Source organism: Eptatretus burgeri, chromosome 4, assembly GCF_056783735.1.
Source record: "Eptatretus burgeri isolate ZD-2024b chromosome 4, Ebu_testis_v1, whole genome shotgun sequence".
NCBI classification, from domain to species: domain Eukaryota; kingdom Metazoa; phylum Chordata; class Myxini; order Myxiniformes; family Myxinidae; genus Eptatretus; species Eptatretus burgeri.
In genome coordinates, this window is record NC_140964.1 from 41,457,680 (window position 1) to 41,472,776 (window position 15,097).

Sequence of the window (15,097 nt, forward strand, 5' to 3'; positions counted from 1 at the left end):
GTAAACCATCAACCTCTTCCAAGAACATTTTTCAACCAGAATGTATTTTCTGTGAAATGCTTGAGACGAAAGTTTCCGGAAGGACTGAACGTTGTGTCCAGTTTGCATCTTTCAAGGGAAAGGAAGCAGCTTGGACTCATATTGAATCCCAAGCCCTAGAAATAGGAGACAATCGTTTACATCGCAAGGTGGCAGGCGAAGATTTGTTTGCAAGAGAGGCTCGTTTCCATAAATCCTGTCATAGTTCATTCAAACTGAGACATGTGAATTATTTACGTGATCAAGCCAACAGAAGTATTGAAAACAAGCAAGATGAAAAGCTTGAAGCTCATTTAATGTAGTTCTGGATTTTATACGTGAGAGGGTAATTGGGCAGAAGGAGGTCGTGCAACTTGGAACACTCCGCCACCTATACGTCCAAGAACTTGAACGCTGTGGATTTCCAAATCCAGATTTCAGAAGTGATAAGCTGAAGACCCGACTTCAAAGACACGAATTCAATGAGTGCATTGCTTTCACAAAAGTGTTTCCTGGGGACAGGGGATGCATAACCTACAACCTGGTGTACAGCACAAGCATCTCTGTTGCGGAAGCAGTTACTTATGCATATAGGCTTGGTTCCAAAGACAAGTTTGAGGATGTTGCCTTGCATTTGCGCAGTGTTGTTCAGGGGATGTTCAACGAGTCAACACCACTTCCTTGGCCTCCTACAGCTGATGAGTTGGATGCCAGGGCATCAGAAGAATACCTCCCAACAGACCTAGTCAAATGGCAGAATCCATGGTAAGATGGTCCTGGGCCTGTACTTGTTCACCGGGGAAGACGTAATAAGTTCCTTTCAGGGAAAGGGCAAGATCGGACCCCTCAAGAAGTTACGTCATCCAATTTATCATGAAGCTTTCAAATATTTGTTTTATTATCTATGAAATCCCCTGACTATCACAGTTTCTTTTAACTTTTGTGTGGCAATTCATATAATTGTACTCATCTCCTTTCAGAAAACTTGGGGATGAATGGTCTGTAAAGCCAGAAACGATTGATGATATTGAGGCATTCACATGTCTGATGTACGGCTACTCCAGACAGAAATCTATTGACACTGTACGTGGAATCATGTTGTGGAAGATGGTTGGGGAAGATGAGCAACTGACAACCAAATCTAAGATCGACCTCTCCTGGATGCCACCTTGCCGAGACAACCTTATCCCACACATTGGTCGAGTGAACCATCGCCTTGCTATCTACAAGCGAGCAGATATTCCAATCTTCTGGTCTCCAAAGCCATATGATCCTGAACAAGGTTGGGAAAGAAATGATGAGGGTGTTTTGGAGCCAGTGTGGTCTTGCAGCCCAGTACTTCCCCCTACCTTGATAGACTTAGTTGAGAAGACTACGGAAGAGATGGAACAGTGTGATGATGACATTGAGGAAGAACAGTCCAGCCAAGATAGTGACTATGAAGAACTTCAGTGATAACGAAGACTAGATTAAAATATGAACATTGAGACTTTTGGCAGTCGTAATAATGTTTCAACATTAATTAGTTGTGGGCCTGCATATTATAGTAACTCGTTAACACACGATCTCTATATAATGCACATTCCCATATCAATTAGTAAGGAGTGGAAGTGAAAATACCAAAAGAATGATACATAGACTGTATTTCAGGACTCATTGGAACATGTAAAGCCTTTTACCATTACAAAAAGGCAGAGAAAACAAATATGTGTCAAACTGCAATTTCACAGGAAACTTATTACAAAAATTCATTTTTTTCAATATTTTTGCGGAAAGGGTTAATGATGTTGTACTGAAGTTAAATAATTTGTTTTAGTTTAAAAAACTGCCTCTACATGTACACTTTCCTTCAAGCAAAGTAAAATCCAAAAGATTCATTCACCTAGGTGCAGGGTGGATGACAGAGGATGGGCGTGAAATTTAACTTAGTGGCCCTATAACGTGACCTTTTGACCCCTGATGACGTCATCGATGCCCTAATTGAATAATTGACGGGTTCTTGTGATAGTGCAGGTCATACCCTTTCCAATGATACCTAATTTGTACCTGTAACCAATTTCTTTCTATGCAAAAAGGTCCTTTATATTACCCCTACCCCTTACTTTTGCGTCTCAAGAAATCCAAGATGGCGGACAAAAAATGGCTAAACGACCCACATGGGACATTTTTTGGAATGGGAACAAAGGAAATTCTGTTCCCACACACCTCAGGTATTGTAAAAATGCATGTCAAAAAAATGTATCATGGGGGTGCATGGGACCCCTATCTTCCTACGAGACTATACCTACCCCCACAACCACAACACAATTTTCTTAAATAAATAAAAGTCAGTATTCACAATTAATCAACAGATATAATATTTTGACACATTCTTGCAAATTTGCCTTGAAAAACATGCTTAATGACAATTTATGACAAAAAAAAAAATCTGCTTTCAGCAAAAGGTTTGATTCTGTATCCTTTTTGTCACTCCACCACTCCTCACCTTCCATGGTGGATTCAAGTTGATAAACAGTCACATTATATTAATGTGGTGTTTATTAAAGTGCAGGCTTGATGGGCCAAATAGCCAATTCCTACATCAAAGTTCCTTGTGTATTCCTCATGTGTAACAAGCAAAAAGCCATCACAAGCTTACCCATGAGATCTGACACCTTTTCAGTGACAGCACGAGATGCTCGCACCAACGCATTATCACTTTCATCATATCTCATCTTCATTTCAAAAAACCCTCAGGGAGAAAAAGAAAACAAGATTCGAAAACAGCTGTTAGCATCGGCCACAAATAACAAACGGGAGCAGCTTGTGGGTGAAATGCTATGGATTCATCTTGAAATACATTTACTTCAATTTACCACCCCCAACCTCTTTTTAACCTGAACGCACCCTTCTCCCCACAATGTCCCATCTTTCTGGGTATTATTTGCAGGTTTCATTCAGCCTCCAATATAAACTCTCATATGAATAAACTGATACCTTTGTCCGCATCACGAGCATTCGATTCCTTTTCAGGTTTTTGTACCTATAAACCAAATCGATTTTGCTCTGTGCCCTGCTTGAGATTTGCATCGCATATCTACGCGATAAGAGAGATGTTTGTCCGTCTGCCTGTCTGTCTGTGTGTCACCATTATTTTCAGAGATAGCTAAATGGATCTTGGTCAAACTTTCAGAGGTTCATCAGAGTGCCAGGAGTGTTTTAGGCAAAACAGAATTTGAAAAAAAGTTGGATTTACTTGTTTATTTTTAAATCGCTCTACAGTGTGTAAGCCTTTGTAGCTATGTGAAAGGTAATATTGTTGCAAATCTGGAAGTCATGAGCACACAGACATTCAGGTTCCTATAGCTTAGCTATTTCGATAAGTATGAGTTTTCCAGTTGGAATCCATCCCCTCATCCAATGGATGAATAAATGTATATGCGCTGTGCGTTATTTTACGAGTTAGGATTTTTTACACCCCTTATAACAAAAACACGCCTTCACCTCGACGCCATTGGCAACGTGCGTTCGACCACATAAATGGGCGGAGTTTCCTCGGCCACCAGAGCTCCGACTCCGCCCCAGAGAGATGGAATGTTCCCCTCGACCAATGGGAGGCGAGACACCACCGACATCGACTTTCTCACGAACCCTTGACCAAAGGGAGGCGTGAGACATCACCGACATCAACTTTCTCACGAACCCTCGACCAATGGGAGGCGTGAGACACCACAGACATTGACTTTCTCACGAACTCCGGACCAATGGGAGACGAGACGTCTCCGACGGTGAACCTTCCCACTACACCCCCTCCCGCAGGAGAAATGCCATATAAGAAACGCCAGGGCTTTGGAAAAAGCGTGAACGGCAGCGTGAACGGCAGCGTGAACGGCAGCGTGAACGGCAGCGTGAACGGCAGGGTGAACGGCAGGGTGAACGGCAGGGTGAACGGCAGGGTGAACGGCAGGGTGAACGGCAGGGTGAACGGCAGGGTGAACGGCAGGGTGAACGGCAGGGTGAACGGCAGGGTGAGCATCAGGGGAGGAGGTCAGTGTGAACATCAGCGTCAGGGTTGGGCGTCAGCTTCAGGGTCGGCTTGGCAGTGATCAGGTTTGAGGTGCCGAGATCGACTCATCTTGTCTGGTCGGCTTGGCAGTGATCAGGTTCGAGGTGCCAGAGATCGACTTGTCTGGTCTGGCCGGCTTGGCAGTGCCTGGCGTCCGACGCTTTTCCTCCGTCCCTGGTGCTTGGAGTGGCATCGTGTTGTGGGTTCGAGTCCCGTCGAGCCGGATCGTCGAAGACCACACGAGGTGGAGAGGTCCAAGTGCAGGCTCTGGTCTCCAGCTCCCTTTCCTCGAGCTGGAAGACTTCATAAAGACCATTGGGGTCCACTTCTCTGTGTGTGTCTGTGTGTGGGCCCATCTATAAGTAAAACTGTTAAGTGCCTTGTACATTATTTGCATTTCATTTCTATTAGTCGTGATAACTCTGCTTCTTACGTGCTCCCGTCCTTCCACACCTATTATAAATAAACCCATGTGTTAAATGTATCAGTTCGTTTTTGTGTTTCTTTTATTGGTTTGACATGCTGCGTGTTGGGAATTAGCCAGGCTGTTGCTGCTGTAAAAGGGACATTTGGACCGATGAAAGCTCGGTGACTATCCGCTCGGGTCGCACACGGTTCGAGTACGTTAGCGACTCGTTCCGTACGAGCATCGTCGAGGGTGAATTCCCCGGAAGTTGGACGGCGTGAGTACTTAGGTAAATTGGAGTTAGACAAGTGGACCCTACCTCACGCCATCGAAATATTGGCGAACTTCAGTCCGATAAGGGACCCGTCAGCTCCGGAGTTATCCAGGGTGACAACTTATACATTCCGGGTGATCGGCGGAGTCGACCCTGCAGCTCCATCTGGTGGTCGTGCTCGCAGCCGATACCCAGCCCCGCAACAATATCAAGTGATCCCCAACCCCATTCCTTAGTGGGTGTAGGGAAGTGTTTTAGGCCCCCACAAAAAAAATAGAAAAAGCAAAATTTGATTTCTTCAAAATGCCAACAGGATTAGAACAGCACTGGGCAACGGTGGGTACCCCTGCTAGTACAAGATAAAATCAATTTTTATAAATAAAAAAAATGTTGAATTCACAAATTGATGATCACTATTTAGGCTAGTGGCCAAATGAGGTTTTGGGTGGCATACCCCTACCCAAGGTAGAACAAGTCACAACCTATTTTTTCTTGAAGAGGGATGTTTGGGGAGTTAGAAAATCATGGTTGTGAACCTGAGATCATTGCACAACATTTTGAAAATCACGTTTACATATGTACCACTGCAGACTGCAAAAATGGATTTAATCGCCACAGATTTTGGCTCATATATTTGTTAATACTGGTGCTACAAACAAATTTGGTACCAAAATGTGAGGAATGATGACATGTATATCTGTAAAAACCATTTGTGATGTAACAAAGGCTTTTGTGTGACCTACAGGCAAAATTAGTGGAATTTTACTCAACAAATCAGCTTCGGGTTTACCAATAAATATCAACTAAACAATTAATTTCTTCATAAGTATTTGAGTTGTATCACTACATATTACATCAAAATAACCCTCTATCATTCTCCTTTTTAGAAATATAACTCATAAAGATAAATGAGTTGAATTAATAGAGTTATTACCAAAACCATATGTCACCCCCCCTAAAAGTAACCGACATTGATTCATTTATAATACATGTGTATGCATTAACCAAACAAGAATGATTTTAAATACAGTTGCAAAAAAACAATTTTGAGCTTGATTGCCTTTTCTAAAACTACTGATATATACTTATCTTTAATTATTTCATTTCAGATGCTTGTGCTGACAATTGATCTGCAATTATGGATCTGGAACCACCTGTTGTGAAGCGTCATAAAATTGACACTGACCACTGCATCATATGCTTTAAACCCCTCAACCCTATAAAGCAAGAAGTTGTAAAGAACCCAACATTTAATGGTTTGAGTGCAATCTTCAAAGCAAGTCAAATCAGAAAAGATGACGTTTACAAAAGTATCTGGCCTTTGTAACAAGACATATTGAGTCTTGATTTGAAAGTATCATTCCACAAATCGTGTCGGGCCAAGTATACCAGCAAGTCAAATATCTCCACATCCAACCCCAGTGAGAGTGACCAGCAACCATGCACGTCTACGGCAACAGAACACACAAGAATCAGCAGAAATGAAACAGCTGGGTTTGACATCAGGACTAACTGCTTCATTTGTGAAAAATCCAACACTTCCAGAAACAAGCTTACGCCGGTATCTACAGGAACTGGACAGTCCACCAGAGAAAAAGTTCTGGTAGCAGCTGACAAAAGACAAGACAATAAAATACACATGCGCATGCTTGCCTTTCCAGATTTGTTCGCCTATGATGCCAAGTACCACAGGTTATGCTATTCACACTATATTTCAGAAAGGAACATCACTGCTGCAATTCGTAAATCAGGAGAGGAAACAATGGGCATATTACATGATGAAGCTTTTGATGAACTGAAATGTTATCTGGAACAAACTGTGTTCTCCAAAACTAAGAGAGTGACAACCCTCGTTCATCTGAAAGATGAATACGTTGGATATTTGGTTTCACTGGGTACCATGAATGCAGAACAGTATAAAACTTGGAAGTTGAAGGAGCGATTAACTAAATATTATGGTGACCAAATAGTCTGTGTAACATTTGATGGCCACACTGACATCATATGCTCTTCTTCTGTGACCTTATGTGATTATTTCAGTGACAATTATATTATTAGATATATTTTTCAAAGGGTAAATAAACTTGGATTATGTTGATGTAACAAGTATGACTGCAAGTCCTATATTTTTGAAGTAATTAATGTTTTTGTTGATATTTATTGGTAAACCCGAAGCTGATTTGTTGAGTAAAATTCCACTATTTTTGCCTGTGGGTCACACAAAAGCCTTTGTTACATCACAAATGGTTTTTACAGATATATATATATATATATATATATATATATATATATATATATATATATACATATATATATATATATATATATATATATATATATATATATATATATATATACATATATATATATATATATATATATATATATATATATATATATATATATATACACATGTCATCATTCCGCACATTTTGGTACCAAATTTGTGTTTGTAGCATCAGTATTAACAAATATATGAGCCAATATGAGCCAAAATCTGTGGCGATTAAATCCATTTTTGCAGTCTGCAGTGGTTCATATGTAAACGTGATTTTCAAAATGTTGTGCAATGATCTCAGGTTCACAACCATGATTTTCTAACTCCCCAAACATCCCTCTTCAAGAAAAAATAGGTTGTGACTTGTTCTACCGTGGGTAGGGATTTTTTTCACAATTTTAGGCCCCTTTTTTAATTTGGCCACTAGCCTAATTGGGTGGATATATTCATAAACAAATGCAAAGAGAGAAATGTCGAGCAAATTTGGGAGCGAAATAAGCAGATACATACTGCCAATGACGACGTTGCTATCCCTGAAATCCTTCCATTGCTGGTACCAGCGCGAGTCTTTATGCAACATCATCCCAGTCGCCTCCCTGCAGGGGGTTCGGAGGGAGACAGTCAGCAGGTGTCAAGCTTGGACAGCAACGAAATGAAAAGGATGCGAGCGAATAAACTAATGACAAGTGAAAATTAACCCCACAAGGAGCTCCTGACAAAAGATGTGAAAAATGAAATGTGTCACAAAGATGACATACTAGTAAATTGACAACACCGCCAACACAGCAATTGGAGTCATTGTGACATGTGTTATACGGCTAACCTGAGTTTCTGGAATTGGAAATTTTAGACGTTAGTTATGCAGACTTAACAACACGAGATGTTGATGTAGTTGTTTCCACACTCCAAATACAAATTGGCAGTCCTTTAGGAAGATTGCTTGCACTAGATGGTTCACCATGACATGCAGGCATTTCATTATTTAATACAAGAACTAGCAGGATGGCTTAGAGGTACACACACACACACACACACACACACACACACACACACACACACACACACACACACACACACACACACACACACACACACACACACACACACACACACACACACCTCTAAGCTGTCTCGCCTGGGTTTGAATCACGAACCAGCTATAAACCGTCATCCCAGTGTTACACAGGCAGGGTGATTCATAAACGTGTGTGCCGTCCCTCAGGTGGACATTAAATGGGTATCCCGTCTACCTGGATTAGTCAGTGGATGTTAAAGATCCCATGGTGTCCTTGCCGGCACCCTGGCCAAATTCCAAATTCCTGCCAAAATCAGCAGGGGACACTGCATCAGCAGCACAGCTGAAATCTTGGCAATGATGCAAACCAACAGCCACAGGCTGCACAAGGAATGATGATGATTTAATTTAAAAATTTCGGCTCATGGAAGAATGACGTGACAGAGAGGAAAAAGAGAACATGCTGACATTGAGGTAGTGGGGAAAATGCAGATGCAACAAGCAAGGAATAAATATTAATTAATAATTATTATTATTAATAAGCAAGGAATAAATGAACAAGAAAAATGGGAAAGGAAGGAAAGAAACACAGTAACTTTCAAAAAGAGAGTTGGGTAAGAGGGGTTATTTGGCGTAGAAAAGATCACGGGTAGAGATGGTGGACAACGTGAGATGGTGGTGTTGGGTTAACTTGGATTTGTGGAGAGAATGGTGAGATTAAACATTCCATGGAAGGTGGTTGCACAAATGGGGGAAAAAAGGAACAAAAGAGGGTAGGTATGCAGAATGTCTAAATTTTTGGACTTTAACCAGGAGGTGGTAACTGGAAGAATGCATATGTCCTGGAGGAGCTGGGGAGGGTTGGAGAACTGAGAAAGCTGAGGTAAGGGCAAGTCCAAGAATTCACGTACGTTACGTATGGGACATTCAGAAAGTTTAACCCTCTGAAAAGCAATTGATATAGTCATTAATTTAGGTGATTTTTATTCTAACATTGGGCATCTGCAAGGAGAATACCCACAACAATATATGTCATTAGTCCTTGGAATGATTATGTAATCAAAGAAAACATGGTGCGTTATGCATGGGACCACAAGAAACACGATTTTTCAAAGAAATATGTTGAAGTTCAAAGTTCTCTGAAAGTATTTTATCATTCACCAGAATTTTCAGTGTGGAGAAAGTTGAAACACTTGTGTAACTAACTATTCACAAATTCTCTTATAGAAAAAAACACAGTAGTCCAGAGATTAAAATAGTGTTAATGAAGGACGCGTTACATATGGGTTACGTTACATTCTCCATCGGCTTTACATGCGATATACACATTGTTGATATAAATTGCCTTTCGTAACACAATGAACAGGCTTGAGCATATTTTTACACAAAGATCCAACATTAAACTATTAGAAACTCAGAAATTCATATGGCAAGATATGAAACAAAGTGATCATCTGAGTATTAAATATAAAAAAAATGCAAAACAAGTCTGAAGACAATGGTTCACGAGCGGTATTTGACGATGTAGATTGTTTCAGAAGACAATGGTTCACGAGCGGTATTTGACGATGTAGATTGTTTCAGAAGTCAAGGATGAGACAATATGATAATTTTTACCAAGTTATAATTAATTATAGTGGCCTTCAATCAACAGCTGCAAAATGTCGAAAACCCGGTTTCGTTCAAGAACTTTCAAAATTTGACCTTTGCATAACCTTTAAAGGTCACAAAACAATGTTGTGGACATTAAAATAAGGAAACAGGATACGTGCTATAGCTTATTGGAGTTAGTTCGAAGAAGGTCGAAAACCCAGTTCGATTTCCACAACTTTGAAAATTTGAACTTTGTGCCTTTAAAGGTCATAGGTCAAGGATTATGACCTTTGGTGCAAAACTTCCTCCGGAACATTGCAGGAACAATATAACGTCATATAGGCTATACGGCATTTCACACTCCTCGGATTATCCATACTTTGATGAAATCAGCGTAAAAACAAACTTGAAGGGGGCGCCACGGACAAGGTGTTCGAGATAGAGCAAAATGGTTTGAAGACTTTAGGTGGGGAATGACCTCAAGATTATGCATAAAAAATATTGTCATCCTCGCTCTCAAAGTTTTGGTGGTCGTATGATTTTTATGTCAAAATTCGCAATTTTCTAAGTTTTTGACCTTGTGACCTTGACCTTGGGACGAAAATGAAACAAAAAAAAAAAAAAAAAAAAATCGGACGACAAGTTTTAGATAATTCATTTTGCTATTCCAATACCGAAGAACCCATTCTATTCAGTCAATTCCCCAGGAATTGACAGATTTTTAATCCGACTACCCCTAAAAATGGCTATTGGGCGTAGCAATGGGCGTAGCACGCCCTCATCCAGGAAAACACAACTAGACATTGATATCGAACACATAACCAAGTTTCATCAAGATCGGATCAAAGTCCACGGAGTTATGCTCTGGACAGACACACAGACAGACACACAGACATAACGGATATAATGGTCACTGGCTGGCACTCGTGAACCAATGATTTTAAATTAGAATCATATCAACCATGGTTCGCAAGTGTTTCTGAAGAAAATCAAATGCACAACTTTATTGTGGACACACACAAAAATGTACGATATCAAGTGATTAAACCCAGACAGGACACACAGGACAGATCCGTTTTATAGTGTGTGTACAAGGAATGAAAATAAACAAAAGAATTTGCAGAGTAATTTGTTGGTTATAAAAAAATTTTTAATGCTCATATAGATTTTTGTTTTGATTTATGTCAGGGCCTCAGGGCTTTTGTACATTCAATAGAAGTAATTATATGGAGATGTAAACATTTATCAACTCGACTGAAAACATCAAATCTGGCAATGTTGTGATAATATGGACCACTTCCACTTACACAAGGGAATAGAAGAAGATATTGTTACGTTTGAGGGGGGGTATGCATTCAAAGGGTAATTAGGATGTTTAATTAGGTATGCCATGCTGTTCGAGTTTACCAGGATCTCGATGTAATAAGTAGCAATTCAGTGGTGATAAGTTGTCTAGTAAATGTCCATTTCTTCAAGGGGGAAATGATAATTGTCACGTAATTAGATAGGGACACGGGATAGGGTAAGTGTGTCTGCGTAAACCCCTTTTAGTATTCTCTGGAGGCTTGCCGTGACGTCACAGGACAGTGCTGCGGATGGCTCTGCCCCGTGATCACGATTGGCGGAAGGCGACGGCGCAGGGCCAATAAAACGGCTCGATTGGAAGTGACAAGTACGGGAGGATAAAAAGGTTCTGTTCGGGGTCGAAAAGTGAAGAGGAAGAAGATCGGGACAGAAAGACGGTTTTTTTGGGGGTGGAGGTTGTTGTGCTGGGAGCGTGCTTGTTGTTGCGCTGATTCGGCCCTGGTTTCTTCGTGTCTTGTAGCCTTGCTGAGCCTCGTGCCTCACCTTGGTTGGCTCTGGGGTTCTGCTGGCTCGGAGTACGGGGTCGAACGGCGGGTGGACCTGCCTCCCTCTCCTGCTTACGGTTTGGCGCCGGAGCTGGTTCCCTGGCGGCTGTGAGCGGACTTGGGCCAAGACCAGGAGGTCGACAGCACCACGGTTTCTCCTGCCCCCTGACAAGAGCAAGGCCAGCTCGTCCAACGCCAATCCAAGGACTGTTGCGTCCACACCACGGTCCAGCCTGACTACCAGGAATAGCTGCAGTGTGTGTGTGTGTGTGTGTGTGTGTGTGTGTGTGTGTGTGTGTGTGTGTGTGTGTGTGTGTGTGTGTGTGTGTGTGTGTGTGTGTGTGTGTGTGTGTGTGTGTGTGTGTGTGTGTGTGTGTGTACCTGGCGCCTTACAGGGTTTGAGATTTGTCTTTTCATTGGAATTGTCTGTGTTTTCCCCACGCCCGATCCCACACCATCCCGTCGAATCGCCCCGGATCCCTCTTCTTGCCGAGTCTTGTTATTTCTGGTTAGAGGAATAAACGTTATCAACTCAGTGAAAAGCGACTCGTGCCACCTTCCTCGTCCCGTTTGCGGTAGAGCGATTAGAACCGCCACCTTTGGGTTATAAATAAATAAACCGCCTCCATAGTTTCGGCTCATTCTACGTTGGCGGGACTGTTCAAGTCCCGTGGACGTCACAATATTAACTTTGTGTAAAAGGGAAGCACATTTTCCAGTATGTTTCATAGAAAAAACAGAAACTTAGAGGTGCCTGAAATAACAGGTCTCATGACAATACAAGAATGCCCAAAATGTCAACTGGCCAAAGTAGTGGTCAAATGTTGGCGATGTTGAAGTAGTCTTTCCCACAAACTTTGCAAGCAATGTCCCATACGTAACATTAAAAAATTACTGGTGAACTAATTATCTACTCATATTTTGAGTTAGAAATACAGGATATATCACCAGTACATGATGGATTCGAACTTCTGAAACTAGCATTAAAATTTTTGGAGCTTTCTGTGTAATCCCAAAAAATCCATGTAAAATTGTTACGTATGAGAATGAAATTTTTTTTAAGAACAGGCCAAATTTGCATAATTAATGAAGTGAAGAATTTTTTCTTGTGTATTAAAAGGCCATGGTAGAGTATTCATGCCCATGTAAAAAAAAATGTTGTAAAGTATGGTTTAATTAACTACATCACCATTTCAAATTGTCCTAAATGTAACACCTAATTTGCATACATGTAAATTAGTAAAGTGATTTCACACATTAAACCAATGACTTGACAATTTCTATCAAAGACTAATAAAATTTCATATTCATACATGAAAATCTCATTGAAATTAGAACTGTGGCATTAATATGAAATTCTGCCATCTCAGGGGACCTCCTCTTGGACTTGCCCAGAACAAGACCAGAGGAAAGGGGTATGAACAGCTGTATTTTTTTTTTTTGTATACATTGTCGAGGCTCGTACGAGAGCTAACACACAACGCAGAACAAGGAGAGCAGGAAACAAGAGGGGCGGGAGAGGGAAGGACAAAACAGTGGGGAACAGAGAGATTAGGAGATCTGTGGAAGGGAGAGGGATGGAGTGGGGAACACGGGGTAAACAAGATGGACACGACAGGGATTTTCAGGACCTTACACGACAGGGAACTTTCGGGAAGGAAGGCAGGGAATTTGAAGGAGGTGGGTTTGGGATGGATGAACGGGGGTATAAAAGATTATGGTTTTGGATGGGGGAAGGTAAGATGTGGTGGTGAACAGCTGTTTTGAAGACCTGGAGGGAAGAATGGGATTGAAGAGAGTGTGGGGGGAGTGAATTCCAAAGGTGGGAAAAAGAAGAATGAAAGAGTGAAGGTGAGCAGCGATTCGTGATTTTGGTAGTTTTACCAGAAGGGAGTTGCTGGCGGACCTTGAGCGCCTTGCGGAAATGTGGGGGGGGGGAGAGGGGGGTGCGCAGATCGCAGATTCTGTCATATCGCAGACAGAACAGGAGGGGTGCGAGACTGGAGAGGAGAAGGTAGAAGACAGAAAGACCACCAACCTGTGTGCGGTGAGAGTCAGAAGCCCAAAGACTCGGCCTCACTGCAGGAGATACCAATGATCCTAAATGCCTTGGTTTCCACAGCATGAAGCTGGGAAAGGTGAGAGGCAGGAGCACCAGCCCAGAGGGGAGAGCAGTACTCCATCAGGCTGTGGTCGAAAGCTTTGTATGTGGGCAGGAGCTCAGGTGGACCAAGGAAGGACTTTGCATGATGGAGGATGCACAGTTTGCAGATGGCTTTGGAGGCCAGGTTGGAAATGTGGCTTTCCCAGGAAAAATCATGGCAGATAGTGAGACCCAGAAGCTTGAATGAAAGGACTTCTTTAAGAGGATTGTTGAGAAATTAGATGGCGGGGGAGGGGTTCCAAACGGTCCTTTCGGAGAGACATAGTGAGAGTGGGAGATTTGTCAGGAATGAAAGACATGTTCCATGTGTTGGACCAGTTTCTGATTTTATCCAAATCTGAAGAGAGCGGAGAAGCTGCTGCTTGCCGGTCTGAGGGATGGCAGATGGTACCGGCAGAGGGTGGAGTCATCAGCAAAGAGAGAGAGAGAGTGTAAGTTATTCATGATAGGGTTTGAAGTTCAATGTAGTGACACCTAAATTCAAAAGTCGTGGAATGAAAGAACAGGGCCCGGAACGCTGCCTTGAGGAACTCCAGCCTGGACAGGAAGAGGGGATGAGAGAACTCCATTTAGGGCAACATGTTGGCTGCGACAGGAGAGGAAGTCTGCGAGCCATGAGTGGAGATGGCCTTGGATACCATAGGAATAGAATTTGGTGAGCAGGGCAAGGTGCCAGACCATGTCAAAAGCATGTGAGATGTCTCGGGATATGGCTCTGATTTCATGTCTGGCTGAGGATCTCCATCCATTGTTGGGAGAGCAGAAGCAGCATATCCAGGGTAGATTGACCTGGTCTGAAACCAGATTGATGATCGGAAATCAGGCCATTGGACAAGAGGAAGGATTTAATGTCAGAAGCGATGATGGATTCCATAACCTCATTGATAATTGGGAGAAGGCTGATTGGTCTGTCGTTGCAGGGATTTGTTTTTGCACCTTTTTTATGCAGGGCAGTAATGTTTGCTGATTTCCAAACAGATGGCAGATGACCTTAAGCAAATGAACAGGGTGACTAGAACAGAGAGAGGGTGACTAGAACAGAGAGAGGGTGACTAGAACAGAGAGAGGGTGAATAGAACAGAGAGAGGGTGAATAGAACAGAGAGAGGGTGAGCAAGAGCAGAGAAGCAGGTTTTGAGGACACGTGGGCTGATGCCATCTGGACCGCTTGCAGAATCTGAGTCGAGGTTTGACAGCATGCTCTCCACTGTCAGAAGAAAAGGACACGTCCAGGGACAGCTGGATGCGACTGGTTAAGGTTTGTACAGAAAGCGATGGGTTTCGGATACAAGATTTAGATGCAAACACTGAGTTTAGGCAATCAGCCTTTTCACGTGTGGTGCAGCAGTGTGGCCATTTGAGGTAAGGGAGGGGATGGAGGGGGAACATACACCATAAACAGATTTCATTAAATCATTTCATGTTGTTTTCTGGCTCTCCTGAGGACAGACACAC

At 42.2% G+C, this 15,097-nt stretch overlaps 1 protein-coding gene across 2 annotated transcripts in view; it reads right to left on the bottom strand.

Annotated features, from left to right (window-relative positions):
• The window catches only part of TIMM44 (translocase of inner mitochondrial membrane 44), a 96,942-nt gene that overhangs the window by 49,855 nt on the left and 31,990 nt on the right, over positions 1–15,097 (bottom strand). For both annotated transcript variants that reach the window (XM_085877588.1, XM_085877589.1), the window contains exons 7-8: positions 7,532–7,617; positions 2,657–2,749 (exon numbers count right to left, since the gene is read on the bottom strand). In XM_085877588.1, the coding sequence (XP_085733714.1) occupies positions 2,657–2,749; positions 7,532–7,617 (179 nt within the window). The remainder of the gene's footprint in view (positions 1–2,656; positions 2,750–7,531; positions 7,618–15,097) is intronic.